Source organism: Lupinus angustifolius, chromosome LG06 (genome assembly GCF_001865875.1).
Source record: "Lupinus angustifolius cultivar Tanjil chromosome LG06, LupAngTanjil_v1.0, whole genome shotgun sequence".
Taxonomy (NCBI): domain Eukaryota; kingdom Viridiplantae; phylum Streptophyta; class Magnoliopsida; order Fabales; family Fabaceae; genus Lupinus; species Lupinus angustifolius.
In genome coordinates, this window is record NC_032014.1 from 8622467 (window position 1) to 8648725 (window position 26259).

The 26259-nt window shown below is 33.1% G+C and overlaps 4 protein-coding genes across 6 annotated transcripts in view; 2 read left to right on the forward strand and 2 right to left on the reverse strand.

The window, feature by feature from the left end:
- LOC109350428 (uncharacterized mitochondrial protein AtMg00810-like) overlaps positions 1 to 868 on the forward strand; it is a 1187-nt gene extending 319 nt beyond the window's left edge. Inside the window, exon 2 of the mRNA XM_019591666.1 lies at positions 6 to 868. Coding sequence (XP_019447211.1) covers positions 6 to 868 — 863 coding nt within the window. The remainder of the gene's footprint in view (positions 1 to 5) is intronic.
- LOC109349577 (eyes absent homolog 2) lies at positions 4791 to 8239 on the reverse strand. Of its 3 annotated transcripts, none has more exons than XM_019590433.1 (6): positions 8136 to 8239; positions 7461 to 7757; positions 7202 to 7369; positions 5913 to 6006; positions 5637 to 5831; positions 4791 to 5464 (listed from the first exon to the last, which is right to left on the reverse strand). In XM_019590433.1, the coding sequence occupies exons 2-6, from the start codon at positions 7704 to 7706 to the stop codon at positions 5205 to 5207; spliced, it is 963 nt and encodes a 320-aa protein (XP_019445978.1). In that variant the 5' UTR covers positions 7707 to 7757; positions 8136 to 8239; the 3' UTR covers positions 4791 to 5204. The 3 variants fall into 3 exon arrangements, with proteins under 3 accessions (XP_019445978.1, XP_019445979.1, XP_019445980.1); XM_019590434.1 differs by having other exon boundaries at positions 7461 to 7801; positions 8136 to 8196; XM_019590435.1 differs by having other exon boundaries at positions 7461 to 7785; positions 8136 to 8195.
- Positions 9124 to 11821, forward strand: LOC109349578 (pentatricopeptide repeat-containing protein At5g46580, chloroplastic). The gene has a single exon (XM_019590436.1). It carries the CDS (start codon positions 9244 to 9246, stop codon positions 11401 to 11403), a length of 2160 nt encoding a protein of 719 aa, XP_019445981.1. The 5' UTR covers positions 9124 to 9243; the 3' UTR covers positions 11404 to 11821.
- LOC109349580 (protein phosphatase 2C 29-like) lies at positions 13934 to 19136 on the reverse strand. The gene is made up of 4 exons (XM_019590437.1): positions 16938 to 19136; positions 16297 to 16410; positions 15004 to 15268; positions 13934 to 14455 (listed from the first exon to the last, which is right to left on the reverse strand). The coding sequence occupies exons 1-4, from the start codon at positions 18744 to 18746 to the stop codon at positions 14331 to 14333; spliced, it is 2313 nt and encodes a 770-aa protein (XP_019445982.1). The 5' UTR covers positions 18747 to 19136; the 3' UTR covers positions 13934 to 14330.

Here is a 26259-nt window from a genome sequence, read left to right on the forward strand (position 1 = left end):
TTTAGGCCCTCTAAGATTCTTCCTAGGCCTCGAAATTGCTCGTTCCAAATCAGGCATCCATCTTAACCAAAGGAAGTACACATTATCCCTCCTAGAAGATGCAGGATGCCTAGCTGTGAAACCCAGCAACACTCCCTTTGACCATTCAACTAAATTACAGGCCAACCAAGGGCAACCCCTAACTGATCCTTCTTCTTATAGGCGCCTTGTAGGGAGGCTCATCTACCTAACAATTTCTCGTCCTGACATTGCTTACCCTGTTCAACAATTAAGCCTTTATATGTCCAAACCTTTAGACTCTCACTATAAAGCTGCTATAAGGGTCCTTCATTACCTCAAGCAATCCCCTGCTCAGGGTCTTTTTTTCTCTGCTACTTCTCCTCTAACTCTCAAAGCTTTTGCAGATTCTGATTGGGCATCCTGTCTGGATTCAAGAAAATCCATTACAGGTTTTTGCATCTTCCTTGGCACTTCAATCATTTCTTGGAAAACTAAGAAACAAAACACGGTGAGCAGATCTTCAACCGAGGCAGAATACAGAGCTCTAGGAAGCTTAGTCTGTGAAATTCAATGGCTGCAGTATTTGTTCAAAGATCTTCACATTTCCACATCATCTCCAACCTCTGTTTACTGTGACAACCGGTCTGCCATATATTTGGCTCACAATCCTGTCTTCCATGAGCGCACAAAACACATAGAAATCGATTGCCACATTGTTCGTGAAAAGATTCAAAAAGGCTTAATTCATCTTCTTCCTATAGCTTCTGTTGATCAACTGGCTGATGTTTTTACTAAGCCACTACCTCCAAAGCTTTTCAAATCTTCCATTTCCAAGTTAGGCCTCTGCAACATCCACAGTCCAACTTGAGAGGGGGTGTTAAACCTCTATTTATTCTTGTCTTTTTCTTCTTTCCTTTTTGGTTTGGGCCTTGTTTGTTTCAAGCCCAGCTTTGCTGGTTCAGTCAATTAGTTAAGTTAGGTAGTCTTTCCTTTTTGGTCTTTTCAGTTAGGTTTGTTAGTTATTGTTTCTGCTATAAATAACTTGTTCCTTCTCTGCATAAAGTAAGAAAATTAATAAAACTGAAAGTGTGGTTTTTGGCTTTTTCCATTTCCTCCTTCTTCTCTCCACTGGACTTCGTTCTAATTAAGACTGGATAATGCATACCCTACGGGATAATGCATATATAGCTCAAGAACTCATGCAATTTGCGTTAGACTTGACCTCTCTTCATTTGTTTCAATGGTTTAATTTTTTTTAGTAAACAAATTAGTTAAGATGTTTTTAAAAGATAATTTACTTAAAAACAAAGATATGTTTTCAATTTTTAATGGCCTTTAGATATTATTTCAGTTTTTTAACTCTATATAGATAACATAATTTTTATTATTAATTAATGATAGCTTAAACTTGCAAAGTTTTTAAAGGGTTTAGACCAGTGCTGTTAAACTCAGTCCAAACATTGGGTCAATAATTTAATTAGTGATGGTTGTCCAAATTTGAATCACTCGCATAACGGTTTTGGTGCAGTCAACAAATCGAACCATTGACACTCTTTTAATTATTATTTTTACGACAAAATTAATAATTTAAGGTTAATTTTTTTGCCGCAGCAAATCTAATTCCCTTTTTCAATCAACATCACAAATAGCAATAATTTCGTCAACTTAAGAGCTTATATTTAATTGCCCCAGTATAAAAAATTTCTTTGTGACCAACATTATTTAAATTAAATAGTAAACTATTAAATTAAAGAGCATGATACTCCACTAGTTTATCCATACATAAAAATGTCTAAATTTATATACATTCATTATCATCAACTCATCCAACCTAAAAAAAATAAGAATATAAGATGGATATAATATTTGAAACAAGAAGGATAGTAATTGTAATTAAATTAATCTTTCGAAAATTTCAAATTTATTACCAAAAACTTATGAAGTGATAAGGTTTAACTAACCACTATCTTTACTTATGTTTGTAATTTGTGAATCACCTTAAAATACAATTGAATAGAAATAGAAACACTAGTTGCTTAAATCCTGGTTTCAAGATTAAAAAAACATTATTATAAGTTTTATAGTAATTCATAAAATTAGGAGGAATAAACACGTTAAAGTAGGTTGTAAAAAACACTTTTAACACTCAAAATTCAAGCCCATTTCCCATTAATAAATGAATAAAAACGCAAGTTCATCATTTGCCATTTTTAGCTTTGCGTGGTCTTTTTACCGAACCATCTCAAGATTTGACATTTTTGTTTAGATAAATAGGACACCATGACCCATTGAGCATGGGACATGGGTCCTGCATATCACTTTTTTTTTGCATTATGGAGAGTCACATTTCCTTCAATTAAGAGCAAGAAATATCACAACTGATTAGTACGTAGAGAACTATTATTTCCGTGATCAATCATAGCTGTAGTTGGTCCATGAAACCATGTTACAATCCTCATAAAAGTGGCACATTTGGTTCAGCTTTATCTCTCTATAACCCATCTATGGTTTCTTTGGTACAATCTATTTATGCTTTCCTAAAGACAAGGGCAATGAACAAATCAATAGAAATTGGACCAGCTTGTTTGGAATAGTGCTTTGTTTATTTCATTCTATTGTCAAAAGATGCCTTCACGTAGGGCATACATCATAGTTAAAATTTATTAAAAGCATATTTTGTCAAATTAGTATTACATCATCATTTTGCCCTCAACTTCATATTTTTTACGACAACATTACATCATCATTCTACGTTTAAGATTAATTTTATTTTCAACAATAAGTGTGTTAGTAGGTGTTTTAAGAACCGTGTTTAAGGAATATAAAATATATAAATCATTTTTGGAAAACTAAGTCTAACTCTTCTTAGATTTGAAAATACTATTTTTTTAAGTAAAAAATATTTCTATCTTCCTTAAGTTAGGAATATATAGGGAATAAATCAGTTTTAAAAAAACTAATTCCAACCTTCTTTATATTTGTAAATTTTTTTGAATACATTATCATTTTTCTCTTCCTTTAACGGTGGGTTTGTGACAATTATTAACATTTCAATTTAAGTTAATCATGGATCTCTGGTATGAGTCTATGGAAATTAAATGTAATTGCACTAGCAAAGCTTAGATGACATCCTATGAAATATATTTTTGATCAAGACAAAAAAAATTGAAGCACAATATTCTTATAGCGTGTACAGCAATTTTTTTACGCTTATAATATAAAGCGTTGAGTATATGGTTTGTACTCCTAAAATTCAAGCAAAGACTATTCGATAGTATTTACTAAGTGTTAGTGTACTAGTCAATATTTAACATGTTTTGAATGTTGGTGTACAGTGGATATGTTGTGGTATTTCATGAAAAATAGGTCTCTTCAATAAAGAGACATTACCTTTTATGTATTATAAAGGTTTGATGAATTAGCAGAATTATCTATTAATGAAATTTTTTACATAAACCAACACATCATTTAATATTAAATGGTAAATAATTACCTTTATAACTATTCGTACAAGTTATAAATTCAAAGAACATGATGAAGAAATACATCTCTTAAACTTTACATATTGTTACTTCCAAAAGTTAGCCATAACAATTGCTTTTAAGAAATCACGAACAAAATTTATCCAAAAGCGTCCAATTGAAGATTAGGCCAAGAGACCTATGAGGGGTAAGGCTTTTTAGATAATTTATTTTTCATTCACAAAATTCAAACTCAAAATTAGTGAATTCTTTTTATCACTTAAACCAATAAGTCAATCTTAGACTCGTGATATTTTTTTTATAAACAAATAAGTATTCAAGTCTACTCACACAAATACAATGAATATCCTAAAGAAATAGAACAATATAAATATAGTATCGATCCAAAGGCACCACCAATTCCCTTAATAGAAAAATATGAAATAATAAGTATAGTATATACATTGATTTATGAATATAGCGATAGAAGGAAAAGTGAGAAGCACGAAGAAGGGAAAAGCACTGAGAAAAGTGGCATTGAGGCATGGGTAGTATCTGAATGAACTATGCAACATTACAAAGAACCAAAAAGAAGGAGTCAAAGAGATAAGAATTCAAGAAGCACATGCAGGGACCATAAAGATGTTGGATGTTCTCTGCGTTCATATGTGATCCCAACTGGATATTCCTCCCACTACTGTTCTAGCTATGTATCTCATCAATTCAATTATTCGCCTCTATAAAAAAATAGACATTAACAAATGAACGAATTTCAAATCAACCAAAACAAATTCATCATACACCAATGTAACAGAATATAGTAAAGGTCTTGCTAACCGGTGACCGTTCATAGCTAAATAAAAAAAAAGTTGCAATATATTTATACGCAATCTGCACATTATTCACTATTCATTTGTACTGCTTTTACTTAAAAGTTAATGATTAAAAATAAATGGTGAATGATACAGTGACGATATAAAAATATCCTACACGCAGCTATTAATTTGTTAATGATACATATTTTTTCAATGCAAAGCTTCTATGTTAAAAATCATGATGAACATGTTAAGGCACTCATGACTTCTTTGTATATTATTGAAAATTGAGTAAATTTAATAAAATGTTTACTTTCTTTTCGGAAAAAAAACAGGGAAATAAAGAAATTGTAGAACCTCATTTCTTTTCTCAAATGAAGTTTAACAGTATGAAAAAATAATATAAAAGTTTTTTATATTATTAAGACAACATCCACCATTCATGGATACATTTCCTCAATAATTGTTTTACATAAGTGCACAACTCATTTTCTCAAACGTTAACTCATATAAATAGGAAATGAAAGACGGAATAAAACAGCATTTAAATTCGCGAGGAACTTAGGGTAAAATGTCCCCATGTTTTGAGCCTTTACTCTCTAAGTTGTCATGCATGTGATTATTTTACAAATTTCAAAATTTTATATCAGAATCAAATAAACTTTACCTCCTTATGAGAACTGTTTCATGCAGCAAAAGCATTGCAGGTAGGTGGGAGTAGCCACGTCACTTCCAAATATGCCTTAATACAACTAAATAAGCAATAAAAGCAGCATACGATGGGGTAATGGCCTAGACAAAGTGCAAATATAAATTCCAATCGCTTATATACATGAAAAGGGGTGAATGATCTACGTTTATTCAATGTACACACCTAGTTCAACCTAATCTCTTCAAGAGCAGTTAGAACCTAACATGAAGATGTGCATCACTCTTCATCATCCTCATTGTTCTGGCTTCCGTACACCACAGAAAAATAGTGCCTAACTGTGCTCCGTGTGAGACCAGGGAATCTGTGAGCTGTGTCTGGCCGTGGGTCGATTTTAACAAATGGCCATTTCATGATTTCTGCAGCTTGGCACTCTTCCCATCCATCTCCAATTACACAAAAGCGAACGTTTGGATGGTTGAAACGCTCCTTTATCCATCGGAAACATTGATGTTTTCCCACATCCCATGAGCTATAAACTGAAATGGGATGATCATCATTAGCAATGACAAGTGGCACGAGATCAGGATTAAACTCTTCAATTCAGTATTAAAATGAGTAGTAGTTTTGAGCTTTAAAAAAGACAAGGTTTCACATAGAAAGTCTATTCAGTGCCTGGCATTGGTTATATGCAGAAGAAAAAATGCTTACCATTTCCATGTGTTATTAATTTGTCCAGACGAAAGAGCAAGCATTTTACAAGAGAGGGTATCAAAGAACCAGATGTCACTAAAACATTTACATGTTGATACTTTGCATTGGTTATGTCAGTGCTTGTGTTAGCAGAAGCAATAGAAGAAACTGCATCTTTATTTTCACCACAACACTCCATCACAAAGGCTCGTGCTACAGAAATTAAATGTGGAAGATATAAATAAAACTGGTCATGCAATAAAAGATAGTAATCATTGAAATGTGAAAACATACCTGATGAAAGCCATCTATCAGTATATGCATCAGTTTTATCATACAAATCGTCCCATAATTTTATTGTCTCGTGGTCTAAAATACTGTGTAATCCCTGAAACAAAAACAGAGAAGGTAAGTATATAAAAAGCACTCTACTGCTTAAACAGTTTGCAAATAAAGTAAACTACAACTTGTTTGGTTGTACCCATTACCCAACTCCAAATCTTTAACTTGGATACTTGACTCATCAAATCTATCAAGCTTCAATCGCTACAAAGCAAATTACCATCTCCCATCTATAAACTAAGGCTTATGGGGTTATTTCAAGAAGGTAGTTTACTTGTATATTATCAGAATTGATTAGTTAAAAGCTTGTTTCTGCCACTTATACAACTATAGGTTTTTAAACATGGGATTTTAAATATTTTTTACAAATAAATCACAGCATCAAGGAGTCTATAATTTTATAGACTTTCCATTTATCTTCAAGGTGAATCCTATATCAATTATTTAAAGGTCAAACACTCAATTAGACGACACTAAGCTTGCTATGCCTTAACCAATTATTTATCATTTTCTTTTTAATAAATAGAAGAAAAAATGAAGAAAAAACAAACAAAAGGTTGCAACACTATTTGACATTTTCTATTAAGAAATTAATAATATATTCTAACTCCGCAAAATGTAATAATACAACATATACAGCATATGTAGCAATAAAACAAGAACTCAGTCAAAAGAAAAAATATAGTTGTGGACGCAAGTTCAAGTAAATAGATCAATTATTGATCATCAAACTATTCTATATCTATAAAAAAGAAACAACATATTAAAGGGATAATTCATGAACAGGGAAAGTAACAAACAAATACATAAGCATCACATAATATAAGATCATATAAACCTAAAAACCTTCAATAAATAACAATAAAAGACTCAAGATGCAACTTTTACTACTGAATAACTGAATTCTACAATTATTCATTAAAAAAATTAAACTTAAAAAGTCTTCATTAAGAGCAAGAATACCAACAATGCTCTATATCTATAAACTATGTTCTAAAACTTAAATCTTAATCTGTGTGTACTTTGGGGCTATGAATCAAGTCAATAAGGTTCAAAAAATAGTTTTAACAAAAAGTGAAAAATACTGTAATAGATTGCAAACACACATATATCAATTTTGTCAGGTTTCAATAAATATAAAATTATGAGGTGTACTAAAATGACAATTAAAATTCCATGTTCTGAGTACTGACTTTCAAAATATGTAATTAGGAACGCCAGTAATGCTCAATAAGTTTTACCTGTATGTATTTTTGGGCTATGACTCGATGCCTATATGCAAGTTTTCTTTTGTTCGCGTCATCATGCGGGGGACCTAATTCATCTTGGCTGAAGTCATAGCCAGATAGGTCCCTCCCATCATCATATTGGACAACAGCATCAAGAAATGGCTGATTGTAATTTTCAATCTGTAACATGATAAACCCCCACATCAAATTTCTAACATTCCACAACTAAAACAAGCCACACATATTTTGACATAAAAAGGCCAGAATTTACTTTTTCATAAAAGAAATAATCATCACATATTTGTAGAATAAGATTTTCCCAAGCCCTCCCGATTTCAATGCCTTTTTGCACATCCTTACGACCGTTGAAAGCCTCGGCATATGACGACTTCAGCAAAGAATTGAGCAGTATAAGAGTCTCATCCATGTCCCATACATACACATCCAACTTTGGACAAATGCCATTGCTGGAACACACTTCTGTTGCCTGCTCAATAATTCCAGATGCTGCAGCCATTAGCCTTCGTGCCTAAGAAACTTCAGACTCTATTCAGTGCAGCAAAAGATCCTGATGCATTGAAGATTCAATTTACACTCTCTAATCACCACACATTGAAATCACACATGCATCAAAAAGCGAGGATAGATTACATACAATACATGAAACATTTGAACAGATTCCCATTGTTTAACATTAAATTATTAGAATTAGAATCTAAAACAAAATAAAACAGGTGTAGTCATGCTCACTAAATTGCTGAACAGACAAACTTAAGCAACATTAGTTGAAATTAGTGGAATCATTTTATATGAGTTTATGATGAAATGAGAATCAAGGAATTTCGGTTATTCAGAACAATATATTTGATTAAATTATAATAAGCAAAGATAGTAAGGTTAATAACAACGTGGAAACAGTGAAACCTGAAGGAAAATAATTGATTACCTTAGGTTAAGGTTTGCAGAGCGAGGCAATAGAAAGTTTGTCAAGTGAGAAAATCAGAATCAGGGATCATCACTATACAGATTTTCTTCTCTGTTGTAATTATTGAAGCCTAAATTCCAAATGAGTAACCCACTTTGTCGTGGCCCATTTTCAATTTGGGCCTCTATAATTTTTTGTCCTGATGAGTAAGCTTTTTCTTCAGAAGGGCTTTAGGGGAGAAGAGAATGAGAAATGGGGGATTTATTGCAACATTAGAAGTCTTGCATTAGCACTTAATAATGTCAAGTAGCATTACTACATGAACTGATTCTATTTATCACCTCATCTGCTCAAATAATGATTATTAATTTTGAATAAAAAATAGACTTTTAAACCATTTTTATGAAATTTTATATATTAATTATGAGTTTAATAAGTTTGTATCGTTTATTTAATGAACTCAAATTTATAAATCAAATTTATTAAGCTAGATAATGAATCGAGTTTTGAATAAATGTTAAATTTATTTGATTCATTCTTAATATGAGATCTCACACTCCAAAATCACATGAAACATTTTCTAGAAAATATCCAATAACAAATGGAGGAGAACCTTTTGTAGAAAAAGAAATAAAAAGTAAATACATAAATCTATCCTATATAGAAAGTATTCATTTTATTACACTATTATTATATTATCTCCTCTATATAAATATTAAGAAGAAAAAGATGTATACAATAACAGTGTATGAGTTTTATACACAGTTACTACATCATTCACTATTAATATTTAATTATTATTAACTTTTTTAAAAAATTAATCTAAATGAATAATGGATAATGAAATATGTGTATAAATTTTATACTCATAAATATTTACACCCACGGTTAGTAGGTAAAAATATACATCTTTAAGGGATAAAATGGTAATAAGAAACCAATTGACCAACCCTTGCAAATTTACAATTGGATCATCCATATTTGGCTGATAGGGCTAGGTATTATTCATTTGTTTCATAATCAATAAAAAATATCTATCTCATCACTATCCCCTACAAAAATATCATTTCATAAAGATAAGGTCTTTAACAATTTCTATCTCCTCTTCAGAACCAAACCATCTCCAACAATGGCTGCTCCTCTTTCCACCACAATATCTATAGACCCTAGCACCAGAACAAGGTTTACCCTTATCACCCCTCTCACCTTCACACATAGAAAATTTTCCATACACTGCACCACTTCTGAATCCATTCCACAAACTCCTCCTCCTACTTCAACCACTTCAAACACCAAGAATAAGAACAATAAGAAGAATAACAACAAAAATTCTTCTCTTTTCGACCAACTGTCACCTCTTGCAAACACCACCTTGTCTAACACAACATCAAAAGATGAAGCATATGTCTTGTCCAAACCGAAATCCACATGGGTCAACCCCACCAAACCAAAACGTTCTGTCCTCTCACAACAAAGGCACAAACGTGTTCCTTACTCCTATAGTCCACAGCTCAGAGATTTCAAACTCTTTGCACAAAAGCTCAATGATTCTGGTGATTCTGAAGCTGAGTTTTTGGCTTGTCTTGGAGAAATCCCACATGAGCTTACAAGAGAAAATGCACTCTTGATACTCAATAGTTTGAAGACATGGCAAAAAGCACTACTTTTTTTCAATTGGATCAAGACCCAGAATTCGCTTCCTATGGAAACCATATTCTACAATGTCACAATGAAGGCTTTGAGGTTTGGGAGACAGTTTGGGAGGATTGAAGAACTTGCACACCAGATGATTGATGAAGGGACTCAACCAGATAACATTACTTACTCAACAATCATTACTTGTGCCAAGAAGTGTAATCTTTTTGACAAGGCTGTGCACTGGTTCGAGAGGATGTACAAGACTGGTTTAATGCCAGATGAGGTAACTTACTCAGCTATCTTGGATGTTTATGCTAAGTTAGGTAAAGTTGAAGAGGTGATAAATTTGTATGAGAAAGCTAGGGCAACTGGGTGGAAACCTGACAATATCACATTCTCTGTGTTGGGGAAGATGTTTGGGGAGGCCGGGGACTATGATGGTATTAGATATGTATTGCAAGAGATGAAGTCTATTGGGGTGCAGGCTAATTTAGTTGTGTATAATACCTTGTTGGAGGCAATGGGGAAAGCTGGGAAGCCAGGTTTCGCAAGGAGTTTGTTTGAAGAAATGATTGATTCGGGGATAACCCCAGATGAGAAAACTTTAACGGCACTTATTAAGATATATGGAAAGGCCCGGTGGTCTCGTGATGCACTGGAATTGTGGGACCGAATGAAGGAAAATCGCTGGCCTATGGATTTTTTTCTGTATAATACATTGTTGAATATGTGCGCCGATGTTGGGTTGGTGGAGGAGGCTGAAACTTTGTTCAGGGACATGAAACAGTCTGAGAATCGCAAGCCAGACAGCTGGAGTTACACAGCAATGCTTAACATATATGGCAGTGAAGGAAATGTAGACAAGGCCATGAAATTGTTTGAAGAGATGTCTAAGTCTGGGATTGAACTCAACATCATGGGGTGTACTTGTTTGATTCAATGCTTGGGAAAGGCTATGGAGTTTGAGGACTTGGTAAGAGTTTTTAACGTTGCAGTTGAGAGAGGAGTTAAGCTAGACGATAGGCTATGTGGTTGCTTGCTATCTGTTGTATCTTTGTCTCATGGCAGCAAGCATGAGGACAACATTCTTGCTTGTTTGCAGCAGGCTAACCCAAAACTGGTTGCTTTTATTCAACTGATTGTGGACGATAAAACTAGTTTTGAGACCATCAAAGTAGAGTTCAAGAATATCATAAGCAATGCTGCAGTTGAAGTTAGAAGACCCTTCTGTAATTGCTTAATTGACATATGTAGAAACAAAGAACTCCAAGAGAGAGCCCACGAGCTTCTGTACTTGGGAACCTTGTATGGATTGTACCCAAGTTTGCACAACAAAACTGCCAATGAATGGCGTTTAGACGTTCGATCATTGTCAGTTGGTGCAGCTGAAACTGCATTGGAAGAGTGGATGTGGACACTCACCAAAATTGTTCGGCAGGAGGGGACATTGCCAGAGTTATTCCTAGCCCAAACTGGTAGTGGTACTCATAAGTTTGCCCAAGGACTGAACATTTCTTTTGCCTCTTATTTGAGGAAACTAGATGCTCCATTTAGGCATAGTGAGGACAAAGTTGGTAGTTTTATTGCAACTAGAGAGGATTTAGTCTCTTGGGTGCAATCAAAGTTTCCATCAGGTGCTATTGCAACATAGATAGTGGAGAAGTTCAAGCGGCATTCACCTTCATCGATATGGCTAATACATGAAATGATATTTTCAACTATGTGGAGGGTTGAAGCAAGAGATGGCATGTAATCTTCCCCTCATGTTTTAGAATGTCAACACATCCTAAAATTTAGTATTCCTCTTTTCTTCTTCTTTTGTCTAGCACCTTACAAGTTTGGATAGAAGACTGAGGAAATGCTGCTGTGAGTTGATCATTTTATTAAATTCAATGAAGGGTGGGGGTAGAAGCACCTATAATATGTCTATTTATAGCTCTCACTTTTTAATTTTTTATTGTACTTTTGAATTTTCACTTAGTTGAGTTATTTTTTAGTTATCGTTTTTGCTGTTAAATTTGCAAGATTCAATATCAAGAGTTTAATCCAGATCCAGATTTGAGGTGTTATATCATGGGAAACAGATGTAGTATGATATGGATCATGAATATACATTGATAGTTTTGTATGCTATCCTTGCTGGATACTGAGGAATCATTTAAAAAACATCTTAGAGAAGAGTATTTGAGTAAGCTATACTTTGGTTGCTGTTTCGTGTGTTGGACACTAGGGGTGAGCAGGACCTGTTTCGTGTGTTGGACACTAGGGGTGAGCAGGACCCGGCCCTACCCGCTCACCCAGCACGACCCAATCATGATCGGGTCTAGGGCCGGGTTCGGGTTCCAAAAATAGACTCAGTCAATATTTAGGGTCGGGTAGGGATCAAGCATGATCTGACCCGTCCCGTCCCAGGGTCACTCGCTCATCATGTTTGTATGTGTTTTCCTCAAATGTATATAGAATAATGATACCCTTTTGATCGAAAGTATCATTTATTCTTTAATTTTTCTATAATATATACATGAATAATAATACATATATATACATATATCATTTTATATATCAAACTACATGTTCATAATAATAAATAATACTGAGAAATCTTTATCTAAAATGAGTATGCATTATATTTAATCGGGTCTTGGGTTGGGTTTAAAGGCCGACTCAGTCACTATTTAGGGTCGGGTTAGCTTCGGGTCTAGGGCCGGGTCTGGGTTCAAAAAAGTGATACGACCAATATTTAGAGCCGGGTAAGGACAAGCTTTAACCCGACCCATGGTTTCTCACACAGAGGGTATGCTTTACTATGGTTTTTTTCCATCAACACCAGCAATTTATTTATCAAAGTTCATTTGAGTCATAATCATGCAACATGGAATTCCATGCTGTGTACTTTGGCTTTATCAATTTTAACTCTTGTCTTTCTTTTTTGAATAAGTGATTCTATTAATAGACCAATCAGAGTTTTCAAGTGGTTGTAAAATGCATAATGACAATAATGTTCACTAAGACTTAATTTCAGGTATTCTAGGAAAGATGGATTGGAGATCTCAACTCCTTCAGTGCATGGAGTGCAGCTAGCTAAGGCAATTCTGCAAAATCTGAAGAAAGTTAAATCTAAATGAGTGCACTTGATGAATCTCATTATGAGGGCAACATGGTGGATAAAGTTTTAACTCCTGCATATGATAACTAGAAAGGGTCATGTGGTGGAGTGACCTTATCTATTATTTTGACTGCTCATTTTCCATTCTATGATTTGAAACTTATTAGATTGAGTAAGAAAATAGGCAAGGCAGAATATTAATGTCCAAACTGGTTTTCTTTTCTTTTTATTTGGTTTATACCAAGGTTCCTTGGTTGACAGACAAAAACTAACCTCTTTTGATATAGAAATCACCCATTAGTTTTACCTCTACCAGCAAAGTTTTATCCATGCTGGTATTCATTTGAAATGCCTAAAATATTAGCATAATGAGTATGTTATTTGACAACTAATGAGTGACAACTTTTAGTTGTCCTTAGGTTTTCAATGAGTTTTTTGTATGTATATTGAAATAAAGAATAAAAAAGTGAGATGAATAATTGAATTTGTTGTGAAGTTATCAAGATCTTGTTTGTACATGTAACAGTATTCTTAATTCCCAACCTAGATACTAGGATATTTTCATGGCAAAGGTGGTGGGGTGAAAAAAGGAAGCATATTTGAAATTATGCATTTTATTTCATATTTTATTTAAAACTACAAACAAGACAACCTTGCAATTTTTAAGTTAGGATACATAAATTGAAAGCATATTTATATTAGTTGTCACTAGTGTGATTTGAAGTGTACATATTCAAATGAAAAAGTTAAATAATAGTAAATTTGAAAACCTCCAAAAAATATTAATAGAATGTGAAGATATGCAAGCTTTTTGGGAAAGAAAAAGAGGGCTCCATACCAAATTGCATACCTATTATGTATCTTAGTAGAGAGAGATTAAAACTGACACAAAAATCTAACAACCAACGATTGGTTCAATTTTAAGGTTTCTAAAGGGCCATCGCACTATGCAATTCACTGATTTCATTTAGAGATCACTGATTTCATTTAGAGATCACTAATTCAGAACTCATTTTGTATCCCCACCAATAATATACACCAATATTTTCATGGATCTGTCAAAGAAAAAGAAAAATAAATGAAAAGGGCCTTTGCCATGCAAAATTTCTATCATTTTTCATCTCTACAACTGCTAAAAAAAGAGGGCGGTGGAGGGGGAATAAGACTGCTAATGGAAAAGGAAACGGTTTAAAAAAAGGCTTTACATTTGTCTTCTTCACATTCTAAGCGCATACTCTATATTGCATTCTGCATCTTTTGATTCTGGATGGAGCTGTAAATGCAGCATCTTGTCACTAACATCAGGGGTTTCTCAGTTGATAATATTTGTGTAGTAAGAGTGTAAGACCAGGGGGGGAACATACAAAACCCATGAAAAATGGGTTAGCTGTGAAACTTTGGAACTGGCCTTGAAGCACCCACGGGAGAAAAATGTTTAGCACATGTATAGAACCAACAGCAAGTTGAATGTCTCACAGATACTTCCCCGACGATTTCCAGATTCTTCCTTCAAGTGATATCACCATAACAGTTACATCATCATGGTATTTCCTTCGATCTCCTTGGGGGATATCCAGCAACTCATGAAAATCCATTCCTACAACAATTGAGTCCAAAATCACCACTCAAAATGCGGGTTGAGTATAGGCAGTAGTTAAGATGCGTGAAAAAATCAGGCATAACGTAAATCATCATTTGCAGCAATTCTTTTCAGCATCAATAGAAGTTTTCTATGTACATGCATACAAACGCAGACAAACAGCAGTTTTAGACAAATAAAATATAAATAAAAAAGAGCAACGCAGCGCACAAGCCTCCCACCAAGTAGGGTTTGGGGAGGGTAGATGTACACAGACTTAATCCCTGCAAATCGGAGAGGCTCCCATTAATAAAACTAATAGTTAATTAATTTCAAAGCTTCCAACACCAAACATTCCAATGTTCAAAACTCGACATGATTACTTTTTAAAAATTACCATCAGTTCATTCTTCAAGCAAAACATAGTTACATTATATCCTCACAATAAAGACAGGCCTGAGTTCTTATTTAATCAACCAGCTAGAAGTTTAAATATTAAAAAAAAATGCATAACCATAGAAAGACTACAAAACAAGAAGATAGGCAAGGTTAGAAAACTTATGTACCAGCCTTCTTAGCTGCACGGAGGAGCAGCTCTTCTATTAAATGTTGGGCAGGATCTCCTTCGGGAAACTTTTCCATGAAGCTCTCAACTTGAGAAACCACTTCTTCATTTGTAAGATATTGATATAACCCATCAGATGAGAGGATCAGGAACTGGTCTGTCGGGTATAATCTATGGTGACGCAGTGAAGGACTGCAGGATATATATGGTGCAGTGCCAATATATTCATTACGAAACATTTCTAGCACAGCATCATTCAACTTTGGCTACAAAAATTCAAATCATACCATCATGTAAGTATATAAAAACAGTCAGCGTAAACAAGAGACATGACAAACAATCAGGCTTCTAAGTTAGATTTAGACAAGCTAATGCATGTGTAGCAGTAATGCAGTACCATGTGCACACTAAAAATGAGTCCAATGACATAGCCAGCTCCAACTCTTCAATATCCCAGTTTTAATCACCAATGACAAAGAGAAAAAGACAATGGGAGAAATGCAAGCGTTATGCGCTGATTCTCCAAGTGCAACATGACCAAATAGATAATTTACAGCAGGTTATTCAAAATACATAAATAAATATATGTATGGAAGACTTCTGAGCAAAAAGGTCTTAATTGTAATCTGTCAAGAAAGCTTTAATAGAGCACCGACATTGTATAAAATAATGAATGAAAAATGAATGCATCTAACAGTAATGATGGATGCCAACAATTGACCTTATCACTGACTTCTCATTTTCATCAATCAGAAGGTTGGACATAGTGTAGTTTAAATTGAAATAGTTCCTTATATAGCTTTCTAGTAGCTATGAATCCTTTCAAATAATTATGAATTCATGTGACAAGTTTTGTAATTTTACCCTCTTTTGGGCTGGGAAGCAAAAGAGTTTTACATGGTAATAGATATATCTAGTCATCACAGTAACTAATATGAATATAAATGTCTGAGCGTGCCAAAGTTTGACAATAAAAACACCAAAAAAGGATCACAAATAAGATGCCCCTTTCTGTGGATAGACAAAGTTAAATAAACGTCAGTGTATCTATGCATATAAATAAGTTCGAAGTCACAGTTTCATTCATCTCTTAACTTCTCATTAATAAGCAACGTGAATAATTATTTCTCATTCACATTAAATGAAACATTTGAATTATACTTCCATAATGCATGAACTGTAGAAAGTGGTTGATTCTTTTCTCTCCGAAGGGAGGAGGGAATGGCTGAGAAACACAATGTTACAGAACTCTTAAAATGCATTTTAAGGTAAAACATATTATTTTAAAAGATACCTGCTTCAAAAATCCTGCCCCAAATGCTCTGGTGACCTTGAGACGACCTTTTACTCTATCATTGACTATACAATGGCTATCATCAGGATGTTCTTTCTTAATTCTAATTATTTCCTGAAAAATAATAAGCTACAAATGTTAGACAAATGACATAACCTGATCACGACATGGTTTTAGAAAAAGGAAACAAGTAATAAATGCAGTTACTGCTAAAAGCAGAACTTCTAATATTCATAAGTAAAAGAAGGACCGCAAACAATCATAAGCCGATGATCGCACTGCAAATTACTTAACACAGATTGTTTCCAATCTAAAACTTCAATTGCCACTTGATATAAAGCAGACTGCTGGATTTCATGACAGAAACAATGACATACTGGACAGGAATACATCTACTCAAGGAAAAATACACTAAGACAGGCAGACACAAGCCGAAAATAGGCATACATATCTACAGGTATTACAGAAGCAAAACTGCAAAATAAAGGCATTGTAGAACAGTAGTAATTATAAGGGCGCTGAAGCTTTACAATTATCTACAGGAAGTAATAAAGTAAGGAAAACATGACATGTAAAATCAAAACTTGACAGAAGTGAAGGATTTCACCTAAGAGGCCCAACTCATTCAAAATCAAACTTACTTCTTCAATGCTAGTGCTGTGATCAGTGGACAGCTGCAAAGCGGCCAACCTCATTTCTTGAGCAGGACCCTCATTCCCCAACTTGCTAGCACTTTCACCTTCACCTAAAGCTAAGGACTCCTCAACTATACTCCCTGTGTTCGACCCCCTATCTCCTTTACTTCCCAATTCCACATTAGAATCAACCTCTTTCGGCTCATAGTGTGCCACAATCGCTCTGCTATCTCCAACATTCATCACATACACATCCTCATCCCTCATTAACACAACTAACAAGCATGAACCCATCAAAGCAAGTTCCGGGTTTGAAGCAAGAAGCTTATCCGTCATATCCAAATATGCGAGCTCAGACGCTTCGAGTGCCCTAGACATTGCCCTCAAAACCAAATCATGATCAACAGGACCAACCTTCCTCTTCTTCCCACTACTGCCACCAGATGGCTTCTCTTCTACCCGATTTTGATTTTCCACCTCAACCTTCTCTTTCTCCTCAGTCCCAAACAACTTCCTACTAATATGACCCTCTTTATGCTTTGACAATCCATGCTTCAATTTCGACAATAAAAGCCATCTTCTACTAACTGCTGACCCTGCATGGCCATTGTTAACACTAAGAGCATCATCAACCGAAAACGCAAACCTATCAGAACCCGAAAGATCAAGTCCATCTTCAGGGTCCTCGGCAAGAAATTCCCAGAGCCTACGCCTTCTGCTTTCCGTTCCGTCCGCTTGGAAGGTTACCCTCTTCTCGGATCGCGGATTTGAGTCTTTTTTAACATCAATTTCAGTTACAGCACCCTCATTGTTCTTAACCTCGTCAAGCACAGAACTTTCAGCAGCAACACCCAAATTCGAAGGGTTAATACTCTCCTCTAAATCTTCAATTTCCCAAAACAAACCCTGAAGCTCATTGTGAACTGCACGGTAAAGGCTACCCATCAGAAACTCCGGCGCATCAGGGCCATTGAAACCATCGTAAATTCCAACGAACAACCACCCTTGCTCCTCAGAAACAACCACGTGAACTCGATCCTCGCCGGCTTTTCCAAGCGCCCACTGCACATTGCTCTCATTCTTTGTCTCCATAACTGATTTCGCCTCCTTCACCTCATCCGCCGGAACTTCCTTTCTTCCAACGAAGTTCAACACCGGCACCACCCACGGTCGCTTCTTCTCCGATGATTTGTTCCGGTGGAACGCCTTCCTGAAGGACGAAATCCCGTTCTTCCTCTTCTTCACGTAAAACCCTCCCAGCGGCGCTGAAAACGGAATCTCGCCACTGGCGCCGCCGCAATATGCGGCGGCGCCACTCTCAATCGGACCAGAAAGAAAGAAACCACTCTTCTCGTAAGGCTCACCGCCACGTGGCACGGGCTGAAGCGGGAGAGCGCTAAACGACGACGTCCCTTCAAAACCATTAACTATTACGGCAGCACCATGATCCAAAACGGCGTCGTCTAAGGCATTGTTGCTATTCCCATTGTTGCTGTTTTCTAACTGGATAACGGTCTTGGGAATAGAGCTGTTAGCACTAACGGAGGCTCCAGAAATGGCTTTGAACCCGGTTTCATGCGAATCGGGTCGAGTCTTGGGTTCATGGGTCGGAGAAAAGCGTAAGGAGGTTGAAGGAGAAACGAACCGGTCGGAGTGGGTTGGTGAGAGGAACCGGTTCGAGGATCTGACGTAGCAGAAAGAGTGGCCTAGGGTTTCATCTAACGGTTCGACCGCTGAGAAAATAACGTCGTCGTCGCGTTCCGTCCGGTTCGCCGGTTCGAGACAAGAACAAAGGCTCGAGACACCGTTACCCATCACATTTGACTCGCGCCACTGTTTTGGGAAGGAAAAAAAGTTGGTGAGTTGTTTTCAGGTGAAATTGTGAGAGGGAAAAAGAAAGAAGAGACCCAACCCAACTCAACTCAACTCAACTCAAAAAATGAACAAAGAAAACAAAAGAAGAGAGGGAAGCAGAAAAAGAAAGGTTATGTGATGGTATATTTCTTTGATATATATATTATTTGAATATTAGTATTTTGATTTTGAGTTGAAGAGTGAGGAGGAGGAAGAGTGAGGAGTGTTTTTGTACTGAGAGGAGAGATAGAAGAGGTTGAGGAGATTTTTTGTTGTGAGGGTTGAAAGTTTTGTTGTAGTTTGTCCTATGTGTGACTTTTTCTACTGTTTTTTGTGTGCAGTTGTTGTTGGGGTCTGATTTGAGTTGACGGTTACATTGAGGAAATGCTGTGGGTTTATATAAGGAGACTCCAGCTCAATACAGTTCCATCCTCACACCTCATTGCGTAATATTTTAATTGCTGTAATTAATTTTTACAAGTCTTATTTATGACAACAATTAATGAATATTGAATATCACAGCATGACAACAATTAATGAAAATGAACTGTATCCCAAATAAATTTTAATGGAATATATATGCAATATTATTTATATACATCTATATATTATTCATTTATATTATTTTATAAAATATTAATGATAAGTGGTATAGTATAGTATATAAAACTCATATATTAAAATAATATATATTTTTCTCTAAAATTTATTTACAAATTCAAAGACATTTTCGAGTTGCTATTTTAGGAGAATTATAAACTCTATTTAAAAACAAATAAAACTAAGAGAAAAAATATATGCACTAAGAGAATTATAAACTCTATTTATAAATTAGCATTCATTGTTTAATCATTATTAACTTTTCAAAAAATAATATAAATAAATAATGAATGATATACAGGTTGGGTCTGTGTCCGTATTTTTGAACTCATAGATAATGAGAACCGATATTTGAAGATTCGGTGTTGGATGAGTCTAGGTGCGGGCAATGAGGTACCCAGACACATAGGTACTCGAACCCGCTATTCATTCTTATATATATATATGGGAGGGGGTCCACTTACTCCACATCTTAGTCATTAATTTCAGGGAAATCAAATGGTTTGAATTAGTAAGTAGATATATACCATTATATTTCTCTATATATATACATATATATATATATATATATTTATATTTATTGTTAATTCATAATGTTATATTGTTAATTCTTAAAAATTATTGATATGTTGTTAAACACTAATGTTCAAGTAGTAATGTGGTGTTATGTTGTTAATTGATATGTGTAATATAATATTATGTTAATTAAACAATTCTTATTAAATCAATTTTACATCATAATATTGAAGTAGACAATTTAAAATATGTTTAAAACATTAAATTATTTTTTATATTTTTTTTCTTGTTGATTACCTATATAACATATAAGATTGTAATAAACAAATACACAAATACATAAATTATTAAAAAATGAATTTCATTTGTAGGTACCCGTAATTCCATCAGGTATCCAAATATCTATGGGTATTAGACAAGCGAGTATCCACATAGGTTTAGGGTGAGTCTGGGTCCAAAAACAAAGCAACGGGGCAGGTCCGAATAATGCTCTACTTAGACTTAACTAGATCTATTGCCATCCCTATTTCCCGTCATTCTCAAATTCACTATATAATTAAAATAAATGTATATCATTGATTATATTGATAGATTAGATAAGTTTGAGTTAAATTTTTAAGTTTTATTTTAAGCATTGAATATAGACTTTTTTGTTTAAGTGGAAAATCTTACTAATATTGAGTAAAAAAAAATGTGAAGGGTTAAAAGATTAATTTATTCTTGTAAATCAACTATCAACACCAAGTTTATCATCCAAATAAAATGGCCATTAATTAAATGATAAAAAATTAAAAAAAGAAACACCGAGTGAACTTATTTGATATCATGTGAATCTTATAAAGAATACATTATACTAGGGCAAGCATGAGACGGGTTAGATCAGTTAAGGCTTATCCTTTACCCGATCTTAGACTGTAAGCTAACTCAATTCTAAATATTGATTAAGTCAGCATTTGAACATGAACTTAATTATAGACCCGATTAAATATAATACATATTTATTTTAGATAAAGTTTTCTCAATATTACTTATTATTAAAGATGTATCATTATTCTGTATATAATTGAATTGAGATACATACGAACATGATGAATGACTGGTCATGAGTTGGATCGGGTCAGGTCATATTTGTCCCCCAACCCTAAATATTGGTTTAGTCTAATTTTTAAACTTGAACTCGACCATAGATCGGATGAGACCCAATCATATCCAAGCCTAATTGTAATACTGGCTGAGTAGATAGGATCAAATCCTACTCACCCCTACAATTTACACATGTGTGATTAGTTTACACTTTTAGAAAATTTTCTCGAAATGTCATTAATGCATATTTTAATGATTTTTATCATCACAATTGAATCAAACCAACTTAATCATAAAAATGTTAGTTTGACCCAATTCAACAGGAAATCACTTAAAAATATGAAAAATTCATCCCAAAATCCAAAATCAAAGTCCTACTTGTTAGATATTTCTTGATGATTGGTAAAATACCAGTCTTAGGATCTTGAATCTCATGATTCTCACACATTATATAAAACAATGATACAAAGTCATACTTGAATCCATGTTCTCCAATCTACTCATTTGATATACCTTTTGAGAGAGTTTTGGTATGATGGTCTTTCTCAACCAAATCTTTAATTCCTTTTGGGACCTTTGTTTTGTCTCTGATGGGGAGATGTGAAAACTATTTGTGATTTGGTTTATTGGATATCATAACCTTCCTTATGCATTAATATTAACTTATAGGGTTCTCATTATCCCATATGGGTTAACCTGATAGGTATCCACCCATTAAGTCCATATCCATTATCCGCTTTTACAAATCTAAGGGTAGTCAATAATTAGATCACTTATAATGTAATCCACGAAATAAATAGTTGATATCATTATATCAAATATATGATGTCTACCTTAATTAAAAATTATAAATTTCTAACACTAATCCCTGACAAGGGATCATAACCCCTATGATAGAATCTCATGATGATATAGTTGGAGACCACAAATTCCAATAGTATCCATCAATGCAAGACAAAGTAACAAGGACAAAAATGATCTAGATAAAGAATGTGAGAATGTACATGATGAAAGCAAGAAAAAGATGAAAAGACTAAATTAGAATGGGAGAGGTCAACTACAAGCCACTAACACCAAGGGAGGGAGAAGATCATGATTTTATACATTGGATGATGTTAATTGTGTATCTAAATGTATAAAATAAATTATTGAAGATATACTATTTGAGTAGTTCAATTCGATTAAGATTTCATCTATGAGAACTAAACCAAATTAGGTTTTAATGGTTTGGTTCGGGTTTGCCAAACACAGTAAAATTTGGATTCATTAATTTTTTAGCAGGAGAAAAAGTAATCAAATAAAACCAACAACAAAAATCTGTTATGCCCCTCATCCCTACACCCTCACCAACCAAAAGCAACCCTTTGTTCTAGCTTCACTTTGATCATTTTCAATTTCTTAAACTCACTTTTGAGACTCCTCAAAATTCGGCCCCAACACTAAGTAGTAAGTAATGTAACATTTAAAATGCAAAATGTATAGAATAAAAGTGCTCAAGAGATATGTTGAAGATATAATTTGACCAACTGAATTCTAAACATGTCAAAGCTAGAGCAAAAATTATTTTGACTAGTTTTAATTATTTTTATCATTACACTGGAGGCAATCTTATTCGAGCTGGAAACATCACATTTACAGATATATGGGATTAACTCTCCCAACAAATATTTTTTCATCCACAAGACTCGTTTATTTTGACTAGTTTTAATTTGTGAATGAGTGGAGAATTCTCTAATTTCTTCTTATTTTAACGTGTTGAATTTAAAATAATTTGACTATTTTTTATTGTTAATGACGACCTTTCCTTTTGGATCTTATTCATTCTTCAAAACGTTAGTCTTTTATATATATTAATAAATAGAATTGCGCCCATCATGACTTCAATTAGACAATTAATCACGGTAGAATACGATTTGCCATTGTCAATGATTGAATGTCAAAAAACGACATGATGCATTAACTAAACAAAAGACAGGAAACGAGTGGAACCAATTTAAATCAGGGTTCAGCTCGGTTTAGTTCGATAATGATTGATTTAGCTCGAAATTTGACTTGAGTTTGATACGAGATATTTTTTAGCTTGAATTCAGTTCGGTTAAAGTTCGCGAACTGTTTCATTTAGTTCGAATGGTTCATTTGGATAACTCAAATAATTAATTAAAATTTGAAAAATACTTGAAAATGATTTATATATATAAATATAATCTTTTTATATATATAATAATAATAAATACAAAAAATAATGTATGAGTCATAATAAACATAAAAATTAGTTTATATAAATATATATGTATATATATAAATAAATAAATAATTATATATATATATATATAAATCTATCGAGCTAGCTCATGAACCTAACGAGTCGAACTATATTCAACTCAAGTTCGGCTCGTTTATTAACGATCTCAATTTCTAGCTCAAATTTAGTTCATTTGGTTCATGAATCAAGTTTATTGAGCTAAATAACGAATCGAGTTTCGAACGAATACTGAGTTGATTCGGTTCATTGTCAACCCTAACTAAACATATTGAAGCGAAGAACATCCACAAAAATAATGTAAATATATCAACATGTTTTCTTGAAATTTTGTTTATTAGTTTAATATATATATATATATATATGCATTATTAATGTTATTTTTATATGATCAATATATCATTTATTTAGATTACTTTTATCTTTTATTTAAGTGAGTAAATAATTACTATACGATGAATGATTGATAGTATGAAAATTTTATAACTTCATACATACTAAATTCTACTGATAATCTTATTCATAAAGATTTGTTTATTAATAGTAGTCATCAATTTCTCTAAGGGAGAAAAACGTTATCACAATCTGAAGCATTCACACGGCAATTATTGATCGCTGCACAGTACGCTAAAAAGTTTGAATTTGCAAAATGTATAGTCTTGACTCTTGATTGTATTATATAATATTGATTTTTTTAACCCAACCAAATTTGATCAAATTGATAAGGATTATAACCATGTACATGAGTTTCCGATCATGTTATTGAGATAAAGACCTCATTGGTGAATAACATATAAGTATTATTAACATCTAAGTATTACGGTTGACTCAACAAGCTTTGTGTTCTAAAGTCAATATTTAAATTGGTGTAGTAAAATGATTGTTTCTTCTAAGTGTTCTTTATTTTTATACCAAGTAGAAAAGGAAGAAAAATAGAAGGAAATTATTTAATGTTGTCAAATTTATTTTGAAAATCATTTAATGTTCCTATTTGTAAAAATAATAAAATTAAATCAAAGCATGCTACTATTTTTTTAAACAACAAAAAGAACCAATATATTAAAACAACACAAGAGGTACTAATCTAATATTGAGAGCTACAAAGTTAAGAGGATTGTAAAATACATAATCAATGCTTAACACACCAATTAGCAAAATCAAAATCTATTTTCCTAACTGTTGAACTAAACCAGAACCAAGATTTAACTTGAATAAGATCCATAATAATAATATAATTGCATTCCTTATAGTTAAATATAACATTATTTTTCATCAACCATAATGATCAAACAGTAGCAAACTAAACCATTCACCAAAGCATGCTTCTATTTTAATGCTCTAGTCGCCTGATATATGTCATATTTGTGTACTAGTAGATTTGGTATTTTGGGATAATAATCCATTATTCTGGGTCTTACAGTTTTTCTTTGGAGAATTATATATCGGGGTTGATGATGAGAATATAAAATTTTCATTTTTCTGCTCTTCACACTTTGTGCCCACCATTTGGTATTTACCCACAGTAATGAAGCTCTAATTCAATACTCCATTAAATCATGACAAAATTCAAAAAATCGATCACCAATTAAAACTAGCTTGAAAATGAATTTCTGATGTTTTTAAAATGTCTCTCTCTCTGCAATTTTAACATGTAGGTTTTTTTAATATATCATATTATAATTGATAGTGTTAGTCAAAATTGAACTGATAGAAGATGGGCTTACAAAATTATAATGGCCATGTCAATGCAATTATAGTTAGTTTTTTCTAAGTTGGTATTACATGAAAAAATTAAAAATATAACTTTTGTATTTTTTAATTAATTAATAATCAGTATCATAAAATTATTTTCCACGTTATTTTTTAATAAAATCATTATTGAACCATCATACTAATATAAGAAATGTTGTAAACTAAAAAAATAGCATAGACGTTTTAGATAAATATATTGTAATAAAATAAGAATTTCAAATAAAAAAGCAATCAAGTACATCATTGACATAAACCAACCGTGATAGGATAAATGGACGGACGTGATTGAATGAGATGCAAGACAGAGACCCTTGTTCTGATTAGTCAAAAAGTCGCAGTCTCAACCCTTTTTGTCTCAATCTAAAAATGATTTAATCTCATCTTTTTGTTTTATATTTATTATTAAGTAACGTATCTTAATAATGTAAGAATTATTATGGGAAGTCGTGTGGAAACTTTTGCAATTGGTCAAAGAATAATCTACTTTGAAGTAGGAATTGATTAATTAATGGAAACGAAACAATAAATAAATTTGGCAAGTGGAGAAGAAAGATAAATGGAAAGACAAAAATTAAGAAGTGGAGAGCGGGAAAGTGAAAAAATGTGGTGTCTGAAAGTCAAATAGTTTGTTATTGGACAAAACAAACGCGACCACCTTCTATTGTCACGCGACTCTTGTGAGGATAGATCACCTACTTTTTTTCTTAAATATATTATTGGTTTTTAATTGAAAAGGTTAATTTATCCCAAATTCAGAAACCTCGACATTTTGTATTCCATTATAAATTTTTTGGAGCTAAATGTACTTTACTATTTAAATTGTGTGTATGTTTAGTTATACTATTTTTTTTACAAGTTTAGGTATAATGTTGTTTTAGAGTAGTGTAAAATGTAATTTTTTCATATAAGAAAGTAATATTTAGAGTTTTAGACATTTATAAAGTATATTAATTTATTTTTTTATAAAAAATGTATAGATGCAAAATAAGTTAATGATATCAACCAGAGCTAACACAAGTTACAAACAACTAATTTCCTCAAATATAAAAAAAATGTTTTGTTGATAAATACAAAATTATATATTTTTATAAAATCTGTAATTTACTTATTCTATTCTAAATAATATTTTTTAATTATGCATCCTCTCACCCTATTATAAAAGTAGAAAGATCTATATATACTCAACAAAAAATTATATATAGTATATAATAGAAGATCTCATCTATAGCATACAGAATATGTTTTCATTATAATATTTTAAGT